At 39.8% G+C, this 22,657-nt stretch overlaps 1 protein-coding gene across 1 annotated transcript in view; it reads right to left on the bottom strand.

The window, feature by feature from the left end:
* Positions 1-2,857: 2,857 nt before the first annotated feature.
* The window catches only part of LOC148525491 (transient receptor potential cation channel subfamily V member 4-like), a gene marked incomplete at its 5' end in the record, with an annotated part of 46,074 nt that continues 26,274 nt past the window's right edge, over positions 2,858-22,657 (bottom strand). Inside the window, 9 exons of the mRNA XM_088470918.1 lie at positions 2,858-4,546; positions 7,169-7,290; positions 12,789-12,916; positions 14,354-14,670; positions 16,668-16,734; positions 20,589-20,754; positions 20,899-20,972; positions 21,374-21,466; positions 22,039-22,197. Of these exons, the coding sequence (XP_088327044.1) occupies positions 4,386-4,546; positions 7,169-7,290; positions 12,789-12,916; positions 14,354-14,670; positions 16,668-16,734; positions 20,589-20,754; positions 20,899-20,972; positions 21,374-21,466; positions 22,039-22,197 (1,287 nt within the window). The remainder of the gene's footprint in view (positions 4,547-7,168; positions 7,291-12,788; positions 12,917-14,353; positions 14,671-16,667; positions 16,735-20,588; positions 20,755-20,898; positions 20,973-21,373; positions 21,467-22,038; positions 22,198-22,657) is intronic.

The raw sequence follows: 22,657 nt of genomic DNA, 5'->3' as shown, positions 1-22,657 counted from the left end.
CGTTTTGCCTCGTTCTGAGTTCCGTTTTTTTGGAGGGAAAAATCCGAACTCCACGTGCAAACTCGAACCTATCCGAGCCTGCACATCCCTAATATATATATATATATATATATATATATATATATATATATATACATACACACACACACACACACACACACATTATATATATTACACATACACACATATATATATTTATATATACACACACACATATATATATTTATATATACACACACACACACACACACACACACACACACATATACACACACACACACACACACATACATACATATATATATATATATGTGCATACATACACACACGCACACATATATATATATCACACATATACATACACACACAGACATATACATACATATATACACACTACCATTCAAAAGTTTGGGGTCAGCCAGACAATTTCGTGTTTTACATGCAGACTGACTTATTTATCAAATGAGTTGTAAAATGAATAGAACATATAGTCAAGACATTGGCAAGGTTAGGAATAATGATTTTTATTTGAAATAATCATTTTGTCCTTCAAACTTTGCTTTCGTCAAAGAATGCTCCTTTTGCAGCAATTACAGCATTGCAGACCTTTGGCATTCTAGCTGTTAATTTGTTTAGGTAATCTGAAGAATTTTCATCCCACGCTTCCTGAAGTACCTCCCACAAATTTGATTGGCTTGATGGGCACTTCTTGCGTACCATACAGTCAAGCTGCTCCCACAACAGCTCAAAGAGGTTGAGATCTGGTAACTGCGCTGGTCACTCCATTACAGACAGAATACCAGCTGCCTGCTTCTTCCCTAAATAGTTTTTGCATAATTTGGAGGTGTGCTTTGGGTCATTGTCCTGTTGGAGGAGGAAATTGGCTCCAATCAAGCGCTGTCCACAGGGTATGGCATGGCGTTGCGAAATAGAGTGATAGCCTTCCTTTTTCAAAATCCCTTTTACCTTGTACAAACCTCCCACTTTACCAGCACCAAAGCAGCCCCAGACCATCACATTACCTCCACCATGCTTGACAGATGGCGTCAGGCACTCTTCCAGCATCTTTTCACTTGTTCTGCGTCTCACAAATGTTCTTCTGTGTGATCCAAACACCTTAAACTTCGATTTGTCTGTCCATAACACTTTTTTCCAATCTTCCTCTATCCAGTGTCTGTGTTCTTTTGCCCATATTAATCTTTTCCTTTTATTGGCCAGTCTCAGATATGGCTTTTTCTTTGCCACTCTGCCTAGAAGGCCAGCATCCCGGAGTCGCCTCTTCACTGTAGACGTTGACACTGGCGTTTTGCGGTTACCATTTAATGAAGCTGCCGGTTGAGGACTTGTGAGGAATCTATTTCTCAAACTAGAGACTCTAATGTACTTGTCTTCTTGCAAAGTTGTGCATCGAGGCCTCCCACTTCTCTTTCTACTCTGGTTAGAGCCTGTTTGTGCTGTTCTCTGAAGGGAGTAGTACACTCCGTTGTAGGAAATGTTCAGTTTCTTGGCAATTTCTCGCATGGAATAGTCTTCATTTCTAAGAACAAGAATAGACTGTCAAGTTTCACATGAAAGGTCTCTTTTTCTGAAAATTTGGAGAGTATAATCGAACTACAAATGTGATGCTTCAGATACTCAACTAGCTCAAAAGGAAGGCCAGTTTTATAGCTTGTCTAGCGAGAAAACCCATATTCAGCGGTGCCAACATAATGGCACAAGGGTTTTCAAGAGTTTTTAATCATCCATTAGTCTTCCAACGCGCTTAGCAAACACAATGTACCATTAGAACACTGGAGTGATGGTTGCTGGAAATGGGTCTCTATACACCTATGTAGATATTCCTTTAAAAGCCAGACATTTGCAGCTAGTATAGTCATTTACCACATTAACAATGTATAGGAGTTTATTTCTGATTAATTTAATGTTATCTTCATTGAAAAAAAACAGTGTTTTTCTTTAAAAAATAAGGACATTTCTAAGTGACCCCAAACTTTTGAACGGCAGTGTGTGTGTGTGTATGTATGTATGTATATACACACACACACACATATATACTGTACATATGAGATACACTGTATTTTACATGCATGTAGGCAGGAGCCTAAAAAAATGATGCATCTCATGGTGAGGTTCAACAGTTTATTTAAAGTAAATTCAGCTTCTGGAGAGGATTGTATTATACTATTGCTGCTACAAAATATACATGAGCAGCTGGGTTTATTTACTAAGAGCATATGTGCAGCAGCCAATTTCTTTTTACTCATCTAACTAGCACTAGATTGAGGAGAGCTAGTTGGTCATTGTTCGTTATCAGCCGCGGCACCTACCCTCTAGGTCCAAGGGGTCTGCCTTACTGCATTCCACAGTCCCATCGAGCCTGTGCAATGGATCTAACAGGCTTGGTACTGGCACACATGCACACACATACCAGTTTCTAGGGACTGCTTCGGCTGCAGCCCCTAAATGTCAGGTAAGGCTGTTGGAAAGACAGAAGTGGCTTCCTATTGGAAGTGCGCTCTCTGTTAATTGCAGTCCGGACTGGCAGTCCCAGGGGGAGAAAACGCCTCCTCCTGTGACTGCCTGTCGTGTGTGTGATTGGCAGGTAGCGCTTCCAAGCAACTGCCAGTGACGCTGTGCACAGACTCACTGGCTCACTGGAGATGACAGATTTTACTGGGGAACTGCAGCCCTTTGGTAAAATCTTCCACTGCTTGTTATGGATTACCACACTTGCAGTGTTTTAGTAAATAATCTCCAGTGTGCCTAGTTACTAGAAGCCAAGACAAGACATTTTAGGACAAAAAAAACATTATTGTTGTTCATAACTCAGACACAAATACTTTAATTAACAACACACTTCAAATCTTACTTTTTATTGACCGTAGCTCCCATGTGTCCTGTTATTCTCAGGGGAGTCTCTTCTTTTATCATTCAAAATCTCTAACTCACACAAGTTACAGTCCCATACATCAGATAACTGACACACCTACAGTACATTAACAGGATACGTGCAAATATGTTCCTTTCACTGTATAACTTTACTTAGGAGGAAGAGGAAATGAGGAGTAGATGTCATGGCCAATGCAAACTCTGCAACATTGTCCCAGTTTTTGACATATTGCGGTGCTGGCAGCATATGTAATGTAAATAGCAAAGTACAATTTAAGAGAATAAATACTTTGTGGTAGCAAGAATGGGTTTTAGCATTGTAAAGGACAACTTTCACTGCCACACAACAGAGGCAAGCAATTTGCCAGTCTGTCAATTCATTAAGAACCATTGGCTCGAGATTACTGGTAACAAAGCACCTCAGTGAGGTCACTGGTTCCCTATGAATCTATAGGCTGCAGGCTAGTGAATTTCGGATAACAAAATGGCTGCCTCCATAGTCTGTAGATGACAAGTGATCTTTCATTTAAAACATTTTTCCACATAAACTTAAATCCTATTCTGTCAGCTGAAAACATTTTGTACATAATACATTTTTCAGATGAGGTATTTCGAGTGTTTACAAATAAAAATAACAGGTTATTAAGAACTCTCTAAGAAACCCTTATAAATTAATGTGATTTTAGATTTTTACTGTCTGGTTTTTAGACATATTTATATATCAACATTGCCGAAGATTCCTGTTAGAAATTGAATCATTCTGTAATGAACTTTTTCACTTAACGTAGCTGCCATTTATAGCTTTGGCAAAACTCAGAAGAAAAAGTTGATTTTGTTTATAGCTTTGGAAGTTTAAATTCTGACAAACTGACAAAGCATTTTGCATGTGAGGGATTCTGGGAAGCAGTGATCTATGTAAAAGACAATGCCTTTGACATTTAGGAGGACAATTTCATTAGATTCCAAATAACTGAATGCAGAGCACTAAAACTTCATCAAAGACATTCAGCAAAGGGTATTCAATCAAACTGTGATACAAACGTGAAACAACCAGAATCTTAATACTCTAACTATTAGAGGTTAAGTAGATAATTTGGTCACTTTCTTTGTACAAATATTTATCATAATTTCTAGTTCAAAAGCATGAAATGTACACCCAACGGTAGTTAAAAACAATATATGCAAAGAATTTTCTCCAATAGAAGAATCCAATCTTACAGTGCTGGTTTCTTTTAGTAGGTTATTCATTTCAGTCACTGTTACATTTTTTTTTTTTTTTTAATCTTTACAATTAAAAAACATTTTAAAAATTAAATTAAACATTGGTTTAGAGTTCAGATCCAGAACTGTGGTAGCTGCTCCAGTCTTGTATAAAATAAGCATTTGTGCAAATGTGCAAAGTTCCAGACACGGTTAGCAGCACAGATGGAGTTGGACCTCTCTGTCTCCAATTTGTTATGTCTGTGTACACCAAGTGGGGTTTGGTGAGCTCCTGGTCAGATGTTGGTCTCATCTTTTTTCCAGTTCTGAGAGTAGCCTTGCCTTTGGGAGTTTGGATTCACATTCTGCATATGTTCAAGAGGAACTACAACATCATCAGGATGGTGAGGTGCTTTGTTTAGCTCCACCACTCGAGGGACCACTACAGACCACCGATCTACAAAGTCCCAGAACAAAACAAATGAGGATAAAGGTTCTCAAAATAAATAAATGAAAAAAATACCACCCCATATTCATGTTTTTGTATACTACACCCTCAAATTTGCTAATACTGCTAACTCTGCAACCTTTGTTGGAATTAAATTAGACGCTAGTTGCTGCTGCAATGTTGTTTTAAATGCCGATAATGGCCCACAACTCGTGGCCCGATCTCGCCCTTTTTTTTGTACGCAGCGATATGGGGCGGCAGGGCTGCAAACAAAAAATAGTGAGCCCGGAGCTACTGTAAGTGCAGCATAAAGCCACATTTACTTATACCGCAATTGGACTCGTGGCTAATTGAATTGTTAACAATGAGGAGACATTAGGGGCCTCATTCTGAGTTGATAGCAAGACTATTGGTTTTAAGGTGCTAAACCATTTGGTCTCCTCTAATTTCCTATTATCTATTGCCCATACTATTAAGGGGATATTGAACTCTTCTAACAATTAGCAAACTCCATAAAGATTAATCCATACATCAGACAAGCTTATTACTTTATTTAATGCAACATGTCAACTGTAACAGTATTTACTGATGTTTACACATGGCATACTATTTGTATTCTCCTCTCGATCTATGTACTTGGCTGGATACCTCAGATGTTGTGGCTCTTTAGGAATAGAACATCCTTGTATTTTAAGTATTGGAGAGTAGTGGGCCTATTTATGAAGCTGAACGGAGCAGTTAACACTAGTCTCCACATGTTTTAGGTATCAAACCCATTTATCATTAGGAGCCCAATGTGGCTGCTGCATATTCAAGTGATGCCATCTTCAGGTGGCCTCAGTTCCTGGAGGCCCATTCTTTCCTATTAGAAGGAGTTCTAAGGTGTGTAGAGGGATCCACCTCCAGCGGCCCTCTCACACATGCGCATTTACACTGCTCAACAGTGTACACTTTCACCACTAGCAATTAGCAGTAAAAGTGTAGGTGGTAGGGATTGCGGGACATCTGCTTTTCAGAGCAGCTGTCCCGCAAATGGAGTAACAATTCAGCTTTACTTTAGAATCTATCACTGCAGCTCCCAGAAAGTTGGATATTTAATTATTGGGCCCACGCTAATGAATAGGTCCCCTGAAAAGCTGGAGGTACTTGTCATTTTAAATATATAGATTGCATGAAATTACTTTACTGGGGAAAGATATAAAATAGCCGATGCAGCTTCGAATCAACTGTGCACCTTATTTTGTACACGTGTGAACAGATTTCTCCCACAGCAAGATACAGGCATAGGGAAAACAGATGCTGGAATGAAGATATTCCGAGTGAAAAATGGATTAGGAGCACAGCTGCCTCTCGACATGCAGAGCAGAGCCAAAACAAGGTTTATGGAGCAAGATTACTGACATGAGATAAAGGGGGGGGGGGGGGGGGGGGAAGAGGCCATTATGGGAACATGGTGAGCTAACTATGGAAGAGGTGTACCAGGAACTCCTGACTATGATTATGTAGTGTCGGTCAGCAGTAGTACACCAGTTGGCCATTCATTTCTAAATATTTTTCAGAAGTTCCTTCAAAAAAATATTATAAAGTGTGGATGCTGTTTATTTTTTTTTGGGTAGTGCCCCTCTTTTCAAAAAGGCACTTGCCTTACGCTGGCTAGCCTCTGGCTTGATCTCTTTACAGCATAGAGATCCCAAACCTGTGGTCTGTTGTTACATTAAAAACCAGGCCATGCTGCCTAGCACTGGGGCTCTTCTTAGGATGATTGACATCATTTTTACCTCAAACACCCAAATCCTGAGGAATCACTACCAGACCATTTTGTGGAATCCTTCAACTTGAGAAGATCCAGCTACATCCACATTACACTTCACTTTAGTTGAACTCTGAGCAATGTAATAAAAAAAACTTCCCAGTGATAAAAACAGTAACAACGTTACCTCACGTTCACTTTATTTAGGCCATAAATAAGACTAAACAGAGCAGTAAGTTAGGAGGAAAGTGCAAACGTTTAATTAGAAGTAATGTGGTAAAGAGGTAGGAGGTGGACTTTGATGTAAAGTTTATATACTCTAATGATTTTCCTGCATCTCTGTGTAGTGAGGCAATGTTACTCAGCGGAGGCATCTAATGACAGCAGAGACAGCTGAGCCTTGATGTGGGCTAAGTGTTGCAGTAAGCAATGGTCACGCTTGTAAGGACCTCCAGTCTCCCTTTCTGCGTATGTATCAGTATTTTTGGTAACAGCTTTAAAATATGTATAAATATCAAATTCAAAATGGCGTTTATAAGCAGTAAAACTACAATAATAGATAAATTAATATTCTCAACAATGTACATATAAACTTAAAGTAGGTCACAACAATCAATTCTATTTTGACCCTGAAAGCATCGTTCATTAAACATTAGCTTTTTTGCTACGTTGCACTATTGTCAGTTGAATGTTTGGTGGATCATTTACTCCTAGGATCAAAGATGCCAATAGCACTAGAACCGCTCTATTAAACATACTGCTAACACACCAGGCTATCACATAAGCCACACTGAAGTGGTGAGAGGAAAAAAATCTGTAGCTTTTCCTAGATGATAAAAGTCCAACACCACTAATCATGCTGTAATGTAACTCAGGCCTACCTCTTCGGAGACGCCCCACAGTTTGGGAGAACCCATAGTACTGATAAGTATCATTCTTCCCAGGATCCTCATTAATGATACCAAGATTCTGATTCCAGTGCGACCAATTCACTTCATCCACCCTAAAATAGGAAAGTCAGAGAAAGAAAACTTAATTCCACAGTTGTTTGCTTTGAAATGCAATTTTTTTGTTTTTGAATAATGATACAGAGGCCCTGATTCAGAGCCGCATGCTCTGACAGGGCGCTCGCTCTGAATCAGGGCCGTCACTGTTGTTTTTTAGAGCGGCTTCCTGGCCGCTCACATAGCTGTGGGTGGCCACCCACAGCTATAGCGAGCGGCCAGGAAGATGGTCGCGATGGTCAAGACCATCGCGACCATCGGGCTTGCGACGAGACCCTTGTGGTAGGGTCTCGTTGCCGCAAGCCCCAGAGAGATTTCGGCTCTAAGAGAGCCGAAAATCTCTCCCACTGACATCACTCGTGATGTCAGTGGGGCCGGCCCCAAACGGAGGTGTTCACATGGGAACGCCTCCGTTTGGGCAGCCACTCCCCCGGCCCGCCACCAAAGGGGGCGTGCTGTCACTCAACATCGATAGCACGGCCACTTTGGTACGAAACCTGGAGTGACGGATTGCCCGTCGCTTTCCGGGTCTCGCGCATGCGCTCTGGGCCAGCATCGACCCGGTTGCGAGTGCTCAGCGCTTGCGACCGGGTCTGAATCAGGCCCAGAATCCTTTCAACTGCAAACAAGATGCAATCCATATTAAAAATATGTATGCAGCAATGTATCATTCATGTCCAGAGCATATTGCTACATGCAGTTTGCATAACATTATTATATATAACACATGCACACATATATATATATATTATACACACACACACACACACACACACACACACACACACACACACACACACACACACTGGTCATAACAATGAAGAAATGTCAATCAGATGGAAGGAACAGAGGCAGGGTGGGTCAATCAGTGTACTACCCACATGTGATTATTTGGGAGAAGACCTGTGATCGCTGGAGATAGAGAATTTCCTATTTAACAAGGCCAAATACTTGCCACTGTCCTTCTATCATATGACTAAGAAACAGACTAGTTGGATAAGTTAAAGAATACCAAGGATCCCAGCTAAACTGGTCTACTCTTCTTTGTAAACGGAAAGTGATTATTTTCATATATATCTAAAATCAAGAAATGAACTACCGTAATAGCAGCCAATACTAAATTTCAGTAGAAGAAAAAAGTGCAATTAACTATTGTTCTGTGTTAAGTTTTTTTTATTTCTTTATTTTTGATTTTTGGGGTGAGAGGGATGGGTTGCCAAATGTGAACACTTTATTGTGTACGTTTTAGTAATAAGCTTTATGTATATAGACTTGTAGGTTTCTTGTTTTTCTTTCTTTGTGTGGCCCTTACTGCAGTGCACTCACACTACATTCTATATAGCATACTCTGTCTAGGGGATCAGACAGTCCATAGCAAAAGCGCAGGCAAAGGAGCACTGACAATCCAGGTTCTGAGCAGATGGGAGCACCACATATAAATATATAAAACTGGACAGGAGCATAGGAGCAGATTAAGGTTACTTACATAAACTTTGATATAAATAATTTTGCATAAAAAATATATATTTAATGGGGTTTTCAGGATTTGTTTTCTATTGTTCATTGAAACTCCTCATTATAGTTAAATTATCTACAATATATTCCATCAACCATATATTGTGATAGTGTTGATGAATACCATATTCCTTAACAGTACAATGTTGCATTTATAATATTTCCATGAAATGGTTGTTAAAAGTAAATGTTAACCATTTATGTTTAAGTTCTTTCTGAGCCTCACATTTCAAGCAGAGTATTTGTTTTAACAGTCTGCCAAACCATGACAACCTTTTCATTGCATGGAAGAATTAGCACAAAATAGACAAAGGTCTAATGAGGTCTAATTATGAATCAATAACAGATATTCCATTAAATACTGTCATAATTGCTAGTCACTGCCTGTCTCTCATATTTACTAGAAGATTTAAATACCATCTGTTAATTCATGCTGTGCCTTGTGGTATAGCCGGAGACTTCATTAATATGCAAATTAGAATGTGGTTTTAGTACAGTATCCACCACAGCCCCCTCCCTAATGATCATGAGTGATGCCTTTGGGAACCTATCTGGTCTAGCCCCTTTCTTTGCCAGCGCAGTATAAATGCTAAGATCTAGACTAAGAACCTATCTGGTCTAGCCCCTTTCTTTGCCAGCGCAGTATAAATGCTAAGATCTAGACTAACCATAGGTAAACTTAAGATTGGAGATAGACATGTTTTAGAAAGGGCATTAAAAAACGAACCACCTGCTTTGAATACTAACATTATAATTTATAAGCAAAAGAAACTAAAATACAAAAGTAGGCATGGATAAATGAAATGTATGCAGTTGCAGCTCTCTCTGCCTTACAATATTACTGTACCTTTAGTGAGAGAAAATGCTATGCCTTCCTCACATGCTATGCAGAGTGCAATCACATACAGTGAGGTGATCTCAAATGAGAAATTATTTACCGGTAGTTCCTTTTGTGCTAAAATTGCCAGTAAATTACTGTATAATCAGGGAGATGTGTTTGTGGACTGATGATGCACAATCTAGCAGGAAGTAAACTATTCTGTAATTGCAATGGATGTTCTTAATCATTCCATTCCAATTTCTACAATAGTTTTATGATTTTGCCAATTAAAAAAAAAAAAAAAAAAAAAGAGTAAAAAAAAGATTTCTGAAATTACGTACATAAAAAAGTAACTATATTTAATTTAGAAACATTTTAAAAATAATATACCAGGCATCAGACTCTTAGAGATGGCAGTGGAATAGATCTGCCATCTAAATTTTAATGTAAATAAATCTGTTAATTGTTCAGTTTAACATACAATAGCATACATAGTTCATATAATAGTGGTTTTACATGCTCTATAAATTGATATGCTTGCTCTTCTTTATATTAAAACTAGCTGGGATACCTGGCGTTGCCCGGGTTGAAGACTGGACCCTGAAGTACACCTGCAGCCTTCATTTTTTTACATTGTCCTCGCCTACAGTATAACCTGGATTACTATACAAATTAGGAGTAAATGATAGTGCAGGCGTATTCTTATACCATTTGTAATGGGGTATATCAGGAGCAGACTTACTATGGCCTTCAGTGTGAGCGATTGAGTGTCTGTATATGCAACCAGACACGCCCGCAACACGGTCACATTTATTTACTGTAGGAGTTTTTAGGAATTTTTGTGGTTGCGCAGTAGTAAACAAATTGCTCAACTACAAGAACATCGAAGTTACATGCGACTCTGTATACAAAGGCAACCACGGATTCTCCGCTTAATGCGTTTTTTGTCCAGCAACATATCCATTGCCTCTGAGGAAGTGGTCGCTGGATGGAGAAACGCGTAAGAGGAGAACCCGTGGTTGCCTCTGTATTGACTTTGTTTATGCTGCTTGTATAAGAAACCCGCCGTTGTTTGTGAAAGATTACCAACATCCGTTTATTTGTGCAGCATACTGGGGTATTGTTTTTAGCCACATCTGCTAAATTGCTGTTATACTACCGCAGACTGCGGCAGGTCCTGAACCCACACTGGCGCTCTCTGAAGCAAGTCTAGCCAGGAGTACACCGGCTGACCAACCTGCCCCCTCATTAAAGCCACATAATGTGGTGATAAACGCTATAGCGCTGCTATGCTAGCACCGCTGAATCAGCAACCGACAGGAGTCGCGCGAGGGTGGTAGAAGGTGCAGCAGTAGCTGTGGAGTGCTCGCGCCTTTATGCCCCACCAGACGATATCAGTTATGGCAGTTTTGTTTAAAGCCATGACCGGAGAAATGGCGTCAGTAAGCCCACTCCTATAACCACCACTGCAGAGATCCTTCAGGTTGAAAACCCCGGCTGCAGCCAACTGTGAGGGTTTAGGTGGGGGGAGGGCACTGTGCAGTGGGGACTTGTAATAGCCTCTCCAGTCACAAGGACAGTTAAACAGTCATAACCCTACTAGTGTCAGTTGGAAGTACAGCCACATGAAGCAAGCTGTCATCAAGCCTAGTCTTTCTCCACCACTCCTGCTAATCAGGAGCGGTGGTATACTTACACTTACTGCTGCGGCCGGGATGCTGGGCTTAGGGGGAAGTGAGGAACCCGGACACAAGCCGTTTCCAGCTGTGGCGAGTCTCACAGAGACAGGAATCTCAAGCAGGGCCCCCCTTCAGGGCACCGGATACAGGCTGCAGTAGCCATTGCGGTCCCTTCCCAGCAGCTCCCACTTAGCAGGCAAGCTGCCGCAGTAAGCAGTCTGCATGTCCTCATTGGACAACTGTGTAAAAATAAAATGTAAAATAAATAAAAAACACTAAAAAGGAAGGAGACAGCCTGATGTGCTACCGGCTCTCAGGCACATTTCTAAACCTGGGGCTGATGGGGCAGGAGCCTGTCACACTTCTAAATTATTTAAAGTGCCAGGCTCTACTCTACCACTGTCTACACCCCACTGTCAGGAGAAAGAGAAAATTTCTTTATTGTAAACACAACCCTACGGCTCTATGATTTATATATATGTACATATTCTCTATAAAGTACATCTGCAATACCTTTTAACTCCCAATAATAATTGTACCTATAGCGCTGCTTCTTTTTAGTAGCTGTAAATATAATCCAGCCAGAAGACTACCTGTTTTTTTTTCCATGGCTGCTACTATAGGTGTTACTTTATTTTATTTACTCCTAACAATTTGCTCTTTTGTATCAAGTGTCTCTGGGTCTAGTATTAGATCTGGGAGAGTGCGAACTTATATTGGAAACATTTTTAACTCTGTGTACCATCTAAGTCATCTCTGACAGCGCTTTGTTTTGTAAATATATATCTTTGACAAAACCACTCTATGCTGCAATGTTGGGGGCGCCCACCACTGGGCCCATTTCAGTTGGTGGCACCGGGAGACTGGCCAACTTTGTTGAGAGGCTGGGAGAACCCCCAAAATTCGGGACTCTCCAGAACCTTCCAGAAGAGTTGGCAAGTATGTTCTATATTTACTGTATTTCTGTTTTAATATTATTATTGTATCTCATACTTTGGATATTGCAGTGAGCATGATGTAAACTCTCTCAACACCTTGCATATTCATATATGAGTGAGTATGTTAGTGTAAAGTTCTAAGATTTTATTGCACCTTGAAATTTTACTTGTTTAATGGGCCTATGTATCAAAGCTTGATGAGAGATAAAATTGTGAGATATAAATAACCAATCAGCTTCTAACTTACATTTTACAGGCTGTGTTTGAAAAATTACAGAAGCTGATTTGTTAATACTTTGTCTCTCACAATTTTATCTCTCATCAAGCTTCATACATAGGCCCCTAAAGCTCTTATTTTAATTGTAATAAAGGAAATTTAATGAAACTATTACTACGTGCTTAATTATATAACAGAGATATTAGAAAAAAGTATACATTATTGAAATGAGTAGGTTAGCAAAATACATTTACAGCCTCACCCAGAAATGTGGACATTTGCCATATGTAAAAGACTCAGTTTAACCTCCCTAATCTATAAATCTTACCTAAAACACCAACGTCGATCAGGGGTTCCATCGGAATTCTTCCCAACCGTTACCATCTCTCCAGATCGAAAAGCTTTTCTTATGAACACAGGAAATGACCTCTCTATGTCCAAGATGGTTGTGGCCCACTAATACAAAATTATTTGTTATTATTTGTTATTTTTGGAATAGGAACATTTTCAAAAGGTCAATTAAAAATACACCCACACACATATAATGTACAGTATATGTAAGCTGGGGAGTTACAGAAAATATATAAATATGATCAATAGAATCAAAATGTCTAATGGTGCGTACACACTGGGTGATAAAGTGGACGACTGAACGATGACGATATAGTTATCGTTCAGTCGTCCACTTTATCGTCCATTTTTAACATCAAAACGATGAACGATGACGACGACGCGCGTTCCCGCGGGTCGTTCGTCATCATCGTTCATCGGGCTGACATGCAGGCCAACCCGACGATCTCGTCAGGTTGCTGCATGTCAGGGAATGGGGGAGAGAGCCCGGCGCTGACCGATATCGTTAATGATATCGTTCAGCGGCTGTGCTCAATGTCATGAACGACATTGAGCACAGCTTGCCGGGGACAACACTACACAATATCGCTCAGGGAGCATATCGTGTAGTGTGTACCCACCATAAGGGGCTGATTCCGAGTTTCTTTGTATGGATGCAAATAGAGAGTTTTATAGCGCACACATTTATTGCACAGAACTGTTCCGTTTTGTGGGAGTGTTGTGGGGGTGTGGCTTGAGCTCCGTGCTACTCTGAGTGGAGTGCATGGAGAAGGGAAGCCTGTTTCAGAGAGATCTCTCGCACATAGCACGGGGCTGGTACAAGTGTCAATACATTTCCCACTTCAAACTGCACGGATCCTCGCATTAACCCTACAGAAATTGGCATTAGTATAAGATAGTAAATCAGGCTTCGGCAACATCACGCAAACACAGTCACTATGAGTCTGACTCAGGATCCGCCCCTTACATATATTTTGTAAGATGTCTATAAAATGTGATTTATACTTTATTTCTTTGTTCTTGATGAAGGTGTGTCTCTACTCTCTCTCTCTCTTGTTCACAAAATGGAAGCATATGTGAACACATGAGACAACTGCAGTTATCCAATTCCCACACTAACATGAGTTACCAATAAAGCAACACTTTGATATAACTAGTTATTGCTCTCTGATCTGTGACATGTATTTTTTATATTGTCCCTGTTCAGGCTTTCACTCCACTACTACCTGAATAAGTCTGTATACTATAAGAAGTGAGTGTGACCTAGAGTTTGGTACCAAGTGTGGACTCCTGTAGCAGTGCTGGCAATGTCTATAAGCAGGGCTGTGCATAAAAAGTAATTCTATATTATTTGCATGCTCATTGGTCAGTTTCCTTTCAATAGGATGCTAGGTAATTAAGACAGTGAATCTAAAGGCTACATAATGGGCTTGGAGGGAACCATCTGGCTGATGTACAAACAGCACTACCTGATAGTATTCTTCATGCTTTTTAACATTTTGATCTCTCTCTGAAGACACAGTTTTAGATATATAAGTTTACCTGTAACTTCCAGATCTGTTTGCTCTCCTTTGACACCTGCCCAACTGTTTCCCCCATTAGAGCGATTAACATGTTAAGCAGGAGGACAAAGGTGAGGATAATGTATGTAACCAGCAGGATGATGAAGACGGCTGGGTATTTGGCACTGTTGATCATCTCCAGGTCCCCCATCCCAATGGTCAGCTTGAAGAGATCCAGAAGGAATTTGCTGAAGGTGCTGCTGTCCCGGCATGACGGATATTCAGGCATCGTACAGTTTGTCCCATTCTCGTTGCAGGTCTCCTTTGTAGAGCAGGGATTCAGCAGGGACACCAGAGCTGTGAGAGGAAGCCAGAAATCACATCCTTTACTCAACATATCTTTACTGCACACTCACCATTTCATTATAACAGCATCAAGTCTGGTTAAATTACATACAACGGCTTTTAAATTTGTGTACCCAAGTCCTCTATTTACTTTTCTAAAAGTAAAAATGTGTTTTTAATTTGAAACTTCAAATGAACCACAACCTAGACTATGAAATCACTGCTGTGTTCTTTTAAATACAAATGTAACTTCATTTACAGTCTAAAGCCATGTACACACTAGACGATATGTTGTCCGATCCGAATGCAGCATGCTCCCCGCTGTTATGCTGTCGCTTTCTGCATCGGCAAGTGTGTACACACTTGCTGATGCCGGTACCCTGCCAGGACCCGCCGCTCGAGACTTCGTGCTGGGTACAAATCGTTAATGTGTGTACCCAGCATAAGAGGTCTATGTTTTACTTTCACTACAGCTATTGTTTGTGTTTCCCAAAAGTATTTTTATTGTGGCTCATTAAATGGTTGAAAGCAGTTACAAGAATGTTAAACAGACATCAAAGGACATATTAAGACAACAATAACAAGTACTACTATAGTAGGGTGTTGTCTGGTTGGTAATGTTGTGGCTAAAGTAGAAAACAAATACAATCATCCAGTAAAGCCAACATAAAGTCATTTAACAATTTAACTGAAACAAAATCCTAAACAAGGAGGAAAAATAACAATGTCAGTTCACCTAGTATCAATAAAAGAAACCTTCCACCACAAAGATCAAATCGGACAATGGTTGATTGTGCAATCTGCAAAAGTAGTAACTACGATCTCGGAGACCCCATAGGAACAAGGGCCAGTATGGATCGCAATTGCGATCGCAGCTGCGTAATCGCACGCAATGAAGCTGCGAAAATATGCTAATGTCTGCCCCCGCTCAGCCAGCATAGAGACCCCACTACTGCCTTCTCACATCCGTAATACCTCGCAGTCCTGCGTATACCTCGGTACCATCAAAGCACATTGGCCCGTCACGCACAATTACAGCAGGTCTGACCAGTCGCAGAAATTGCTTGTCTCGTCACACGCAGTGAGTACTCAAGCTGAGCTGTGTATGCAATCGCAATGGCTAATTTATGCACACTCATGCAACGGCGTTCAAATGGACAGACATGCCTGCGTTTCTCCAACCACTCCCCTGTCACCACCCCCAAACGCTCATGGCCTGTCACTCACTCTGCGATGGATTCCTATGTGTGTGCGTAATCGCAGTGCAATCGCACTGCATGTGCAGTAAGGAACAATCGGCCGATCTGCGTACGTAGTTGCAATTGCGTACGCTGCTGAATCAGGCCCAAAGAGGGGATGTACATAGGTATGGGGAGCTGGCCAGCCAGAAGTAGCATGCAGTACCACAAAGTATATTCAAAGCACTTTTTAAGCACTAGTCTTGTATTTAAGGGCAAAATTTGCACAAATTTACACTAACATTAGAAAAGTGCCGCAATAAACAATTCTTTACTATGTGTAGCTTTAAAACTTATATGTTAAATGGCAGTCTATAGTCTGAGGAGAACGTTCCTCATTAGTGCCACCCCAAATTTTCTTTTGTTCTCGGCCTTTGTAGTGGTTAGAGCAGGAATACTGCATGTATAAACAGGGTATATTTCATGTGACTAATGTAACCTGACTACACATATACCACTAAAGGTGTTACACTATTTCTCTACCTAAATCCTTACTCTAAATAGATGCATGTCATCCTCTTTTTGTTTATCAGTTTTTGACATAGGATTGTAATTGCAACACTATCTGAAATGAGTGTTTTCCATCTATCTTCCAGTACAGATCCTAACGCCTTGCTCTAGTTCTGATTCTCCTCTTTATTATGTTCTCTAAAACCCATTTTTTCTCCTAAATACACAGCGCTCGCAGTAATAATGCAGGTACATTTTCCTGTGCGGTTGTGCAGCTGGCATGTTTCCTAGAATGGTATTACCCAGTTTTCTCTTACATACCTGAAGCGTATCCAATCATAAAGAGGAGGTACACCAAAAGAAACCTAAATAAATCCTTAAACAGGATCTAGAAATCAGAAGACAAGATGTCAGGACAGGGAAATAACTGGGGCATGCTAGCAGACACAGGTATTCAGACACATGGAGTTTACCTTATACATCTGGTTTCCTAAATCATGGCAACACATTTTCTGTACAACTATCTGTATTGGCCTGTCTAAACATTTTAAAAAAAGAAACAATGTATGCACAATGTAGATGTATATGGTTTCTGTTCATTCTAGTTATATAGTGAAACTAATCATTTTGTATGTTCACACATGAGCAATAGAACAACTGATTAGTAATTAGATAAACACAGTTTGTTAAGGAGGAAATTAGAACGGACAATGGTACACTTGCTTACAGTCTTGATAGGACAGTAAATTACAGAATACTAAAACCATACTTGCCAACTCTCCCTGATTATCAGGGAGACTCCCTGAAATAGTAGCAATCCCCATGAAGAGTCTAGCAATCTCCCTGATTGCACCTTAGTCCCATTATGTAGTGGTTATATACTTGAAAAAAAACAATAAATCAGAGATATACTGTATACATTCAAATGGGATTATCAGTGCTATTTCCCTATATTGGTTATAAGGCACAATGATCCCTATGGCTAAATGCATTTTCATATAAGGTTTCTCTAGGCTGCTTATATGGAACCCCTTTTAAAACACAATACATGAACAAGCCCTGAAAAGTATCAGTGTGTTTTCATCAACATGTAGATCTTACTGACTGCTTTGTGGCTCGTTTGCATTTGGATGCAAGTCAGGTTTATGACACGCCTCTCAGATGTAGCCGTACACGCCCACTTTACCGCCGCGCTCATAGGTGCTGCTTTCACAAGCTCCCTGTATTGCTTTTTCAAGAGTAGGCAAGTATGACTAAAATGCTCTTTGCTCTTCTGCTCTTATATGTATGTAACAAGAGTGTGAAGTACAGAAAAACATGAATTGCCTTTAATCTATTTGAATCAGTGCATTGATGCCATCTACTGATCATCTGTCATATTAACAGTGTCTCATATTCTTATGTCGGAAGGATGGGAACACCGATTATAGTGCATAAAATATAGAAAGGTGGTTTAAACAATTACAAAACATTTTGTGATTGACCAAACTTCAACCTTTGCAGTTACCTTATCTAAGTAATGTGTTTGTTAAATAGGATCAACTGTGGCATATTCATCTATTCAACTAAATCAATGACTACTACTTCTGACAGCCATGGATAGTTCATAAATAATCCATCCAAATAAAAACAATAAGTCATAAAGTGAGCAAAATTAAAGTTGAAGTGATTGTCTCAGCACAATGGGGTATTTATTAAAGATATGACGTTCCGGAGATAGAAAGTTTCAGTTCTGCACTGCCAGACCGCACCATGGGGCCAATTTACAGTTGCAAACTACATGTAATTTACCTGTATGCCTTATTGCGAGCATCAATGCATGCTAGTTTAAATAGCCGCCAATTAATTATCAGAACACACTTTCAATTAAGCATAGCCCGCAAGCAAATTTACATGCCTTCAACAATGCCTCAAACTCAGCCGATGTGTGAAGGCCCCGTTGCTACTGAGATGCCTAGGACTAGCATAGGTGCACGTGAAGTGATGAAAACGGCAACATCTGTCAAAATGGACCTGGGTGGGACTCTGCATGAGTAAGTTTTCATTATGCAAAATGACACGATATAAAAAGGCCATGGGGTAAATTCATTAAAGGTCAGTTTGAATCAATTTCAAATCAATCTAAATCAATCAACATGAAGCTTGTGTTTCTGGGGCTAAATCACACATTAACTAACACGTGAAAAAAATAAAAATTAAAAATAGTGTTAGCAAATTTGTGGTTTAGCCCCAGAAGCACAACATTGATGTTGATCTATTTGAAATTGATTAAAAATCGTTCTTTAGTAAATATATTTCCATAGAGGATAAATCATTCTGCTCTGCAGTATGATTGAAGTAGATAAAGGGATCTACAGCCCAACATCATACAATTATCTTGATTTGGTCTGCCAGAAGAATTACTTCTAGTTATTCATTGTTAACCTGTTGCATCTAGTAATTTTTTCACAGACTAATAAAAGGCTGCCTGTGGTAAATCACCCTTGCTGGTCATCATCGCTGTGTTTGTGACTGTTATTTTATCCCACTGCAAAGTACTGCTACTACAGGACAACAGTAGCTCAAACTAATAAAACTGATCTGCATCTGGTTGTTCACTTTTTCTCACTCACTGGCTAGTCTGACACAACTAATTTATCATTGTGCGCATTGCGTTGTCCTCTCACAGAATTAACACTGCCTTGCAATTATTATTGTACCATACTTGAAAATCATTATTCACAGTTTTTGCACCCTCATCGAATATTGTTGTTTGTTCTATTAATAATAATATTGAGCCTGATGAAAAGCGTAGTAAATATATAGGGGCATATTTATAGGGGGGGTTTTTTACTTAAAATTTTGTGAAAAATCAACGTCTTTGCAACCTTTTTGCATAAATTATGTATCACCAGAATGTAGTAAAGTTCTTTAGGAGATTATGCAAAAGTCTCCTTTATGACATAAAAATTGTATCATAACTGCATTGTTACCGTATGTCCCATATCTGTAATGGGAAATGCGATTATTTCATAGAAATGTCAAATTACTTCAGAATTTCACTACTATTTTTTTTCTTTAAACAATGTCACGTTATTTAATTTTGTAAATGATATACTTATAAATATATTACTTATAAGTTCCATAAGTGCAGATGATTGCAGCTCCCAAGCGTACTTCGCTTACGTGCATGCCCAATGTTCATGTGCTTGCATGGCTGTCTTAGCACTCCAACATTAATACATTCAAACAATAATTGGGTATGTCGCAATGCCATACAGTGCGAATTTACATTGTGCAAATCGCATTACAAACACAAATTATGATAAATATGTCCCATAGTCCATAAACATGGCTGTAAAGTAATTGACTAAAATGTAAGCAATTAAATGTAAAAGGATGCAGGTACTATTAGCCACTGTAGAATAAAATCCATCTATCCGTGATGAATTAGGAGGAGGAAAATAATCTTGCTGAAACAATCCAGACATGGAATCCATTAAGTAAAAGGTGAATCACAAAGCATTACAAGTTTTCATAGTAACCCTCCTTCTCCTCCATTACCAACAGCAGCATCTGAATATCAGAATGATGTAATGCCTCATGTACTGCCCATATGAAACTAATTTAGGAGCACCAACAGCATTTGGTCAAAAATAAGAAACCAATTTACTGGTATCACTTGTACCCCTTTTCCACTGGCCAAAATACTCGGGTTATTGCCGTGTCATCCCGGGTAGCGGCTCAGTGAAAAATCCCAGGTCAATTCTTCCTGGGTCTCGAGCAGGGTTTTATGTGGGTAAAATCCTGGCCAGGCTCAGGCTCAGTGGAAACTGGAAACAGCTGTCACCAGGGAGGGAGAGATTACAGCCTCCCCGTATGGTCCAGACCGTTACGGTCTTTACCCCATTCCTGCTTCATACGTGGAGGCTGTAATCTCTCCCTGCCCGTCTCCCCGGTGACAACTGTGACATCACAGCCTCCCGAAAGGACGCAACAACCCCCCCGAAAAGGGGTATAGTTTAGACCATCCAGACATGAAGAGATAATTCAAGGTTCTTATTCTGAAAATAGTAATAATGCTGAGCAGGAAACAGAACTAGAGGCAAATACTTTGCTCATCTCTGTCCTAAGCCTTGGTTTATGACCAAAATGATTTTCCTAGGCCAAGCCAAAGTGTTACACCAAGGTTTAGTATAATAACAATAATGTTCCCATTCCAAATACTGTAGGTTATAATTCATATAGAGAGTTAGACCTCACCTTCTGCAGCATAATGCTGTACGTTCCTGTGAGTTTTAAACCTCTGGTGAAGTACAATGCATTCATCCACCCCAAAACCAGGGCAAACACCATCACAGCCAGGTAAGCTTCAATGCCAGCTAAATACAGGGCAGCGGTGATGATGACAAGTACCGAATAGATGAAGCTGGAGATAAAGAAGACGGAATATAGTAATGTTGATACAGTATACACATATAAAATATCAGAACCTACAAGTATTTTAATACAATATATAAAAGACACATTTCTGTAATACACACGTATTTAGATGTAGAACAGGAAGACTTACTAAAGCAGTTGAAAAGATCCATCTATAAACAAGGAATTCACTCCAGGACACTTCTTCATGAATAAGTCTTTAATCTTCATTTGAAAAAAATAAAAACCCACATAAAATTAGTTAATTTGTTAAGCTGAAGTTGATTAGGAAAGGGTTAAATTGCTTCCCTTTTCCTATCATTGTGTAACTGAAAATTTATTTTATCTGCTGCATTGTATATTCCGTGTCACGTAATGTATGAACGAAATACAAATATACACACAGCAGCATGTAGTAAATGCTCTAAAATGCCACTGTTAAGTTCAGCTTATAGCAAGATCTAACCCAAAAATGTGCTTTCTTAAAAATAATAGCAGCATTTGGTGGTCAAATAAACAAATGTTAATTTGTGCTGCCCAAGAATAGCCCGAAAAGGACACAATAGTTGTTCAAATTAGTCAATTCTGGATATCAGAAAACATAACGTTGCATTATCAGCACTTACATTGGAAAGAAAGAAGAACACTCCTGTAGCCACAGTTATGAGCTCTCCTGCCAGTCGCAGGTAGTCCACCGTTGTCTTGTATGGGTAGGGTGGCTGGACAACAAGAACACACACTTTAACCCTTAGCTTATTATTATTAATAATTACTTACACATCGCCAGTATATTTCATTGCGCTTTACAATTGGGAACAAAACAGCAATAAAACAAGACTAATAACAGACAGACCAAGATGTAAGAGCGTCCTGCTCGCAAGCTTACAATGTATATACAGATGTATCCTATACACTGTTGTCTAAGTCATGGCAAATAGCCCCCCTCAGCGCGGCAGGTCCCTTGTGACTCGGTTTGCTCCGAATATCTTTTTTGCATCTTTTCCAGTCGAAAATGCATCTTGGTCGCAATGCAATGTGACCGATATGCACCAGGAGACACTGCTGATTAATTTGATATGCGACACTTGTATATCTGTGTGCGTCTGAGTGTAAGCATCACGACAGATGCATTTCCGGCAGATAAAGAAGCTTGATAATCTCTCAAGGTAAATAATTGGAGCTGTTAAACCTATGAAATCTAGGCATTAGCGCTAATAGGCCACCAACAAAAATCTATCCACTCTACCCGGTCACTTCATATTTCACAAGATCCTAATCATTTCACACTCACTGTGCCTTCCATGGGTCTGTAGTAAGCTATTAACGTAAAGATGATCATCGCAATGAGATAGGAGATAACACTGATGTAGAATGAAACTGCGCCAAATTTCCTCCACTTATCTCTCAGCAATTCATTTATTGGTTCAACTGCCAACATTTCATGGCGGTTCTGCATGGGGAAAAAAAAAAGGAAAACTCAGTGTTGGAGTCAGTGCTATAGTAGCTAAAAATAATAAACACCCACCGTTAAGTGGAAACAAAGAGCAAACTATGCAATCTAACTATTAATTAACTACGTAGACAAAAGTGATTGGACACTGACATCAAATAGATCAACAAGATTTTATTGACGTCACTACTTTGTAGGTCCACCATGTTCAGACACCCTTCTTGGCAAACTGTTCACAAGGTCCTGGACAACAGCAACCAGTATGTTTTGCCATTCCACCTTAAGTACACTGACCAACTGACACTGAAGAAGGTAGAGTCAGCCCAGAATGCACCCGTTGCTCCAATTCGTACCAGAGGTTCTCAATGTCGATAATATCTGGATTCTGAGCTGGCCAGTCCATCCAGGTTACCGAATTATCTGTATAACAGTCCAGAGTCGCCCTGGAACATTTGTTGTT

This window comes from Taudactylus pleione, unplaced genomic scaffold (genome assembly GCF_031769625.1).
Source record: "Taudactylus pleione unplaced genomic scaffold, aTauple2 ptg000107l, whole genome shotgun sequence".
NCBI classification, from domain to species: domain Eukaryota; kingdom Metazoa; phylum Chordata; class Amphibia; order Anura; family Myobatrachidae; genus Taudactylus; species Taudactylus pleione.
This window is presented reverse-complemented; position numbering and strand designations above follow the sequence as displayed.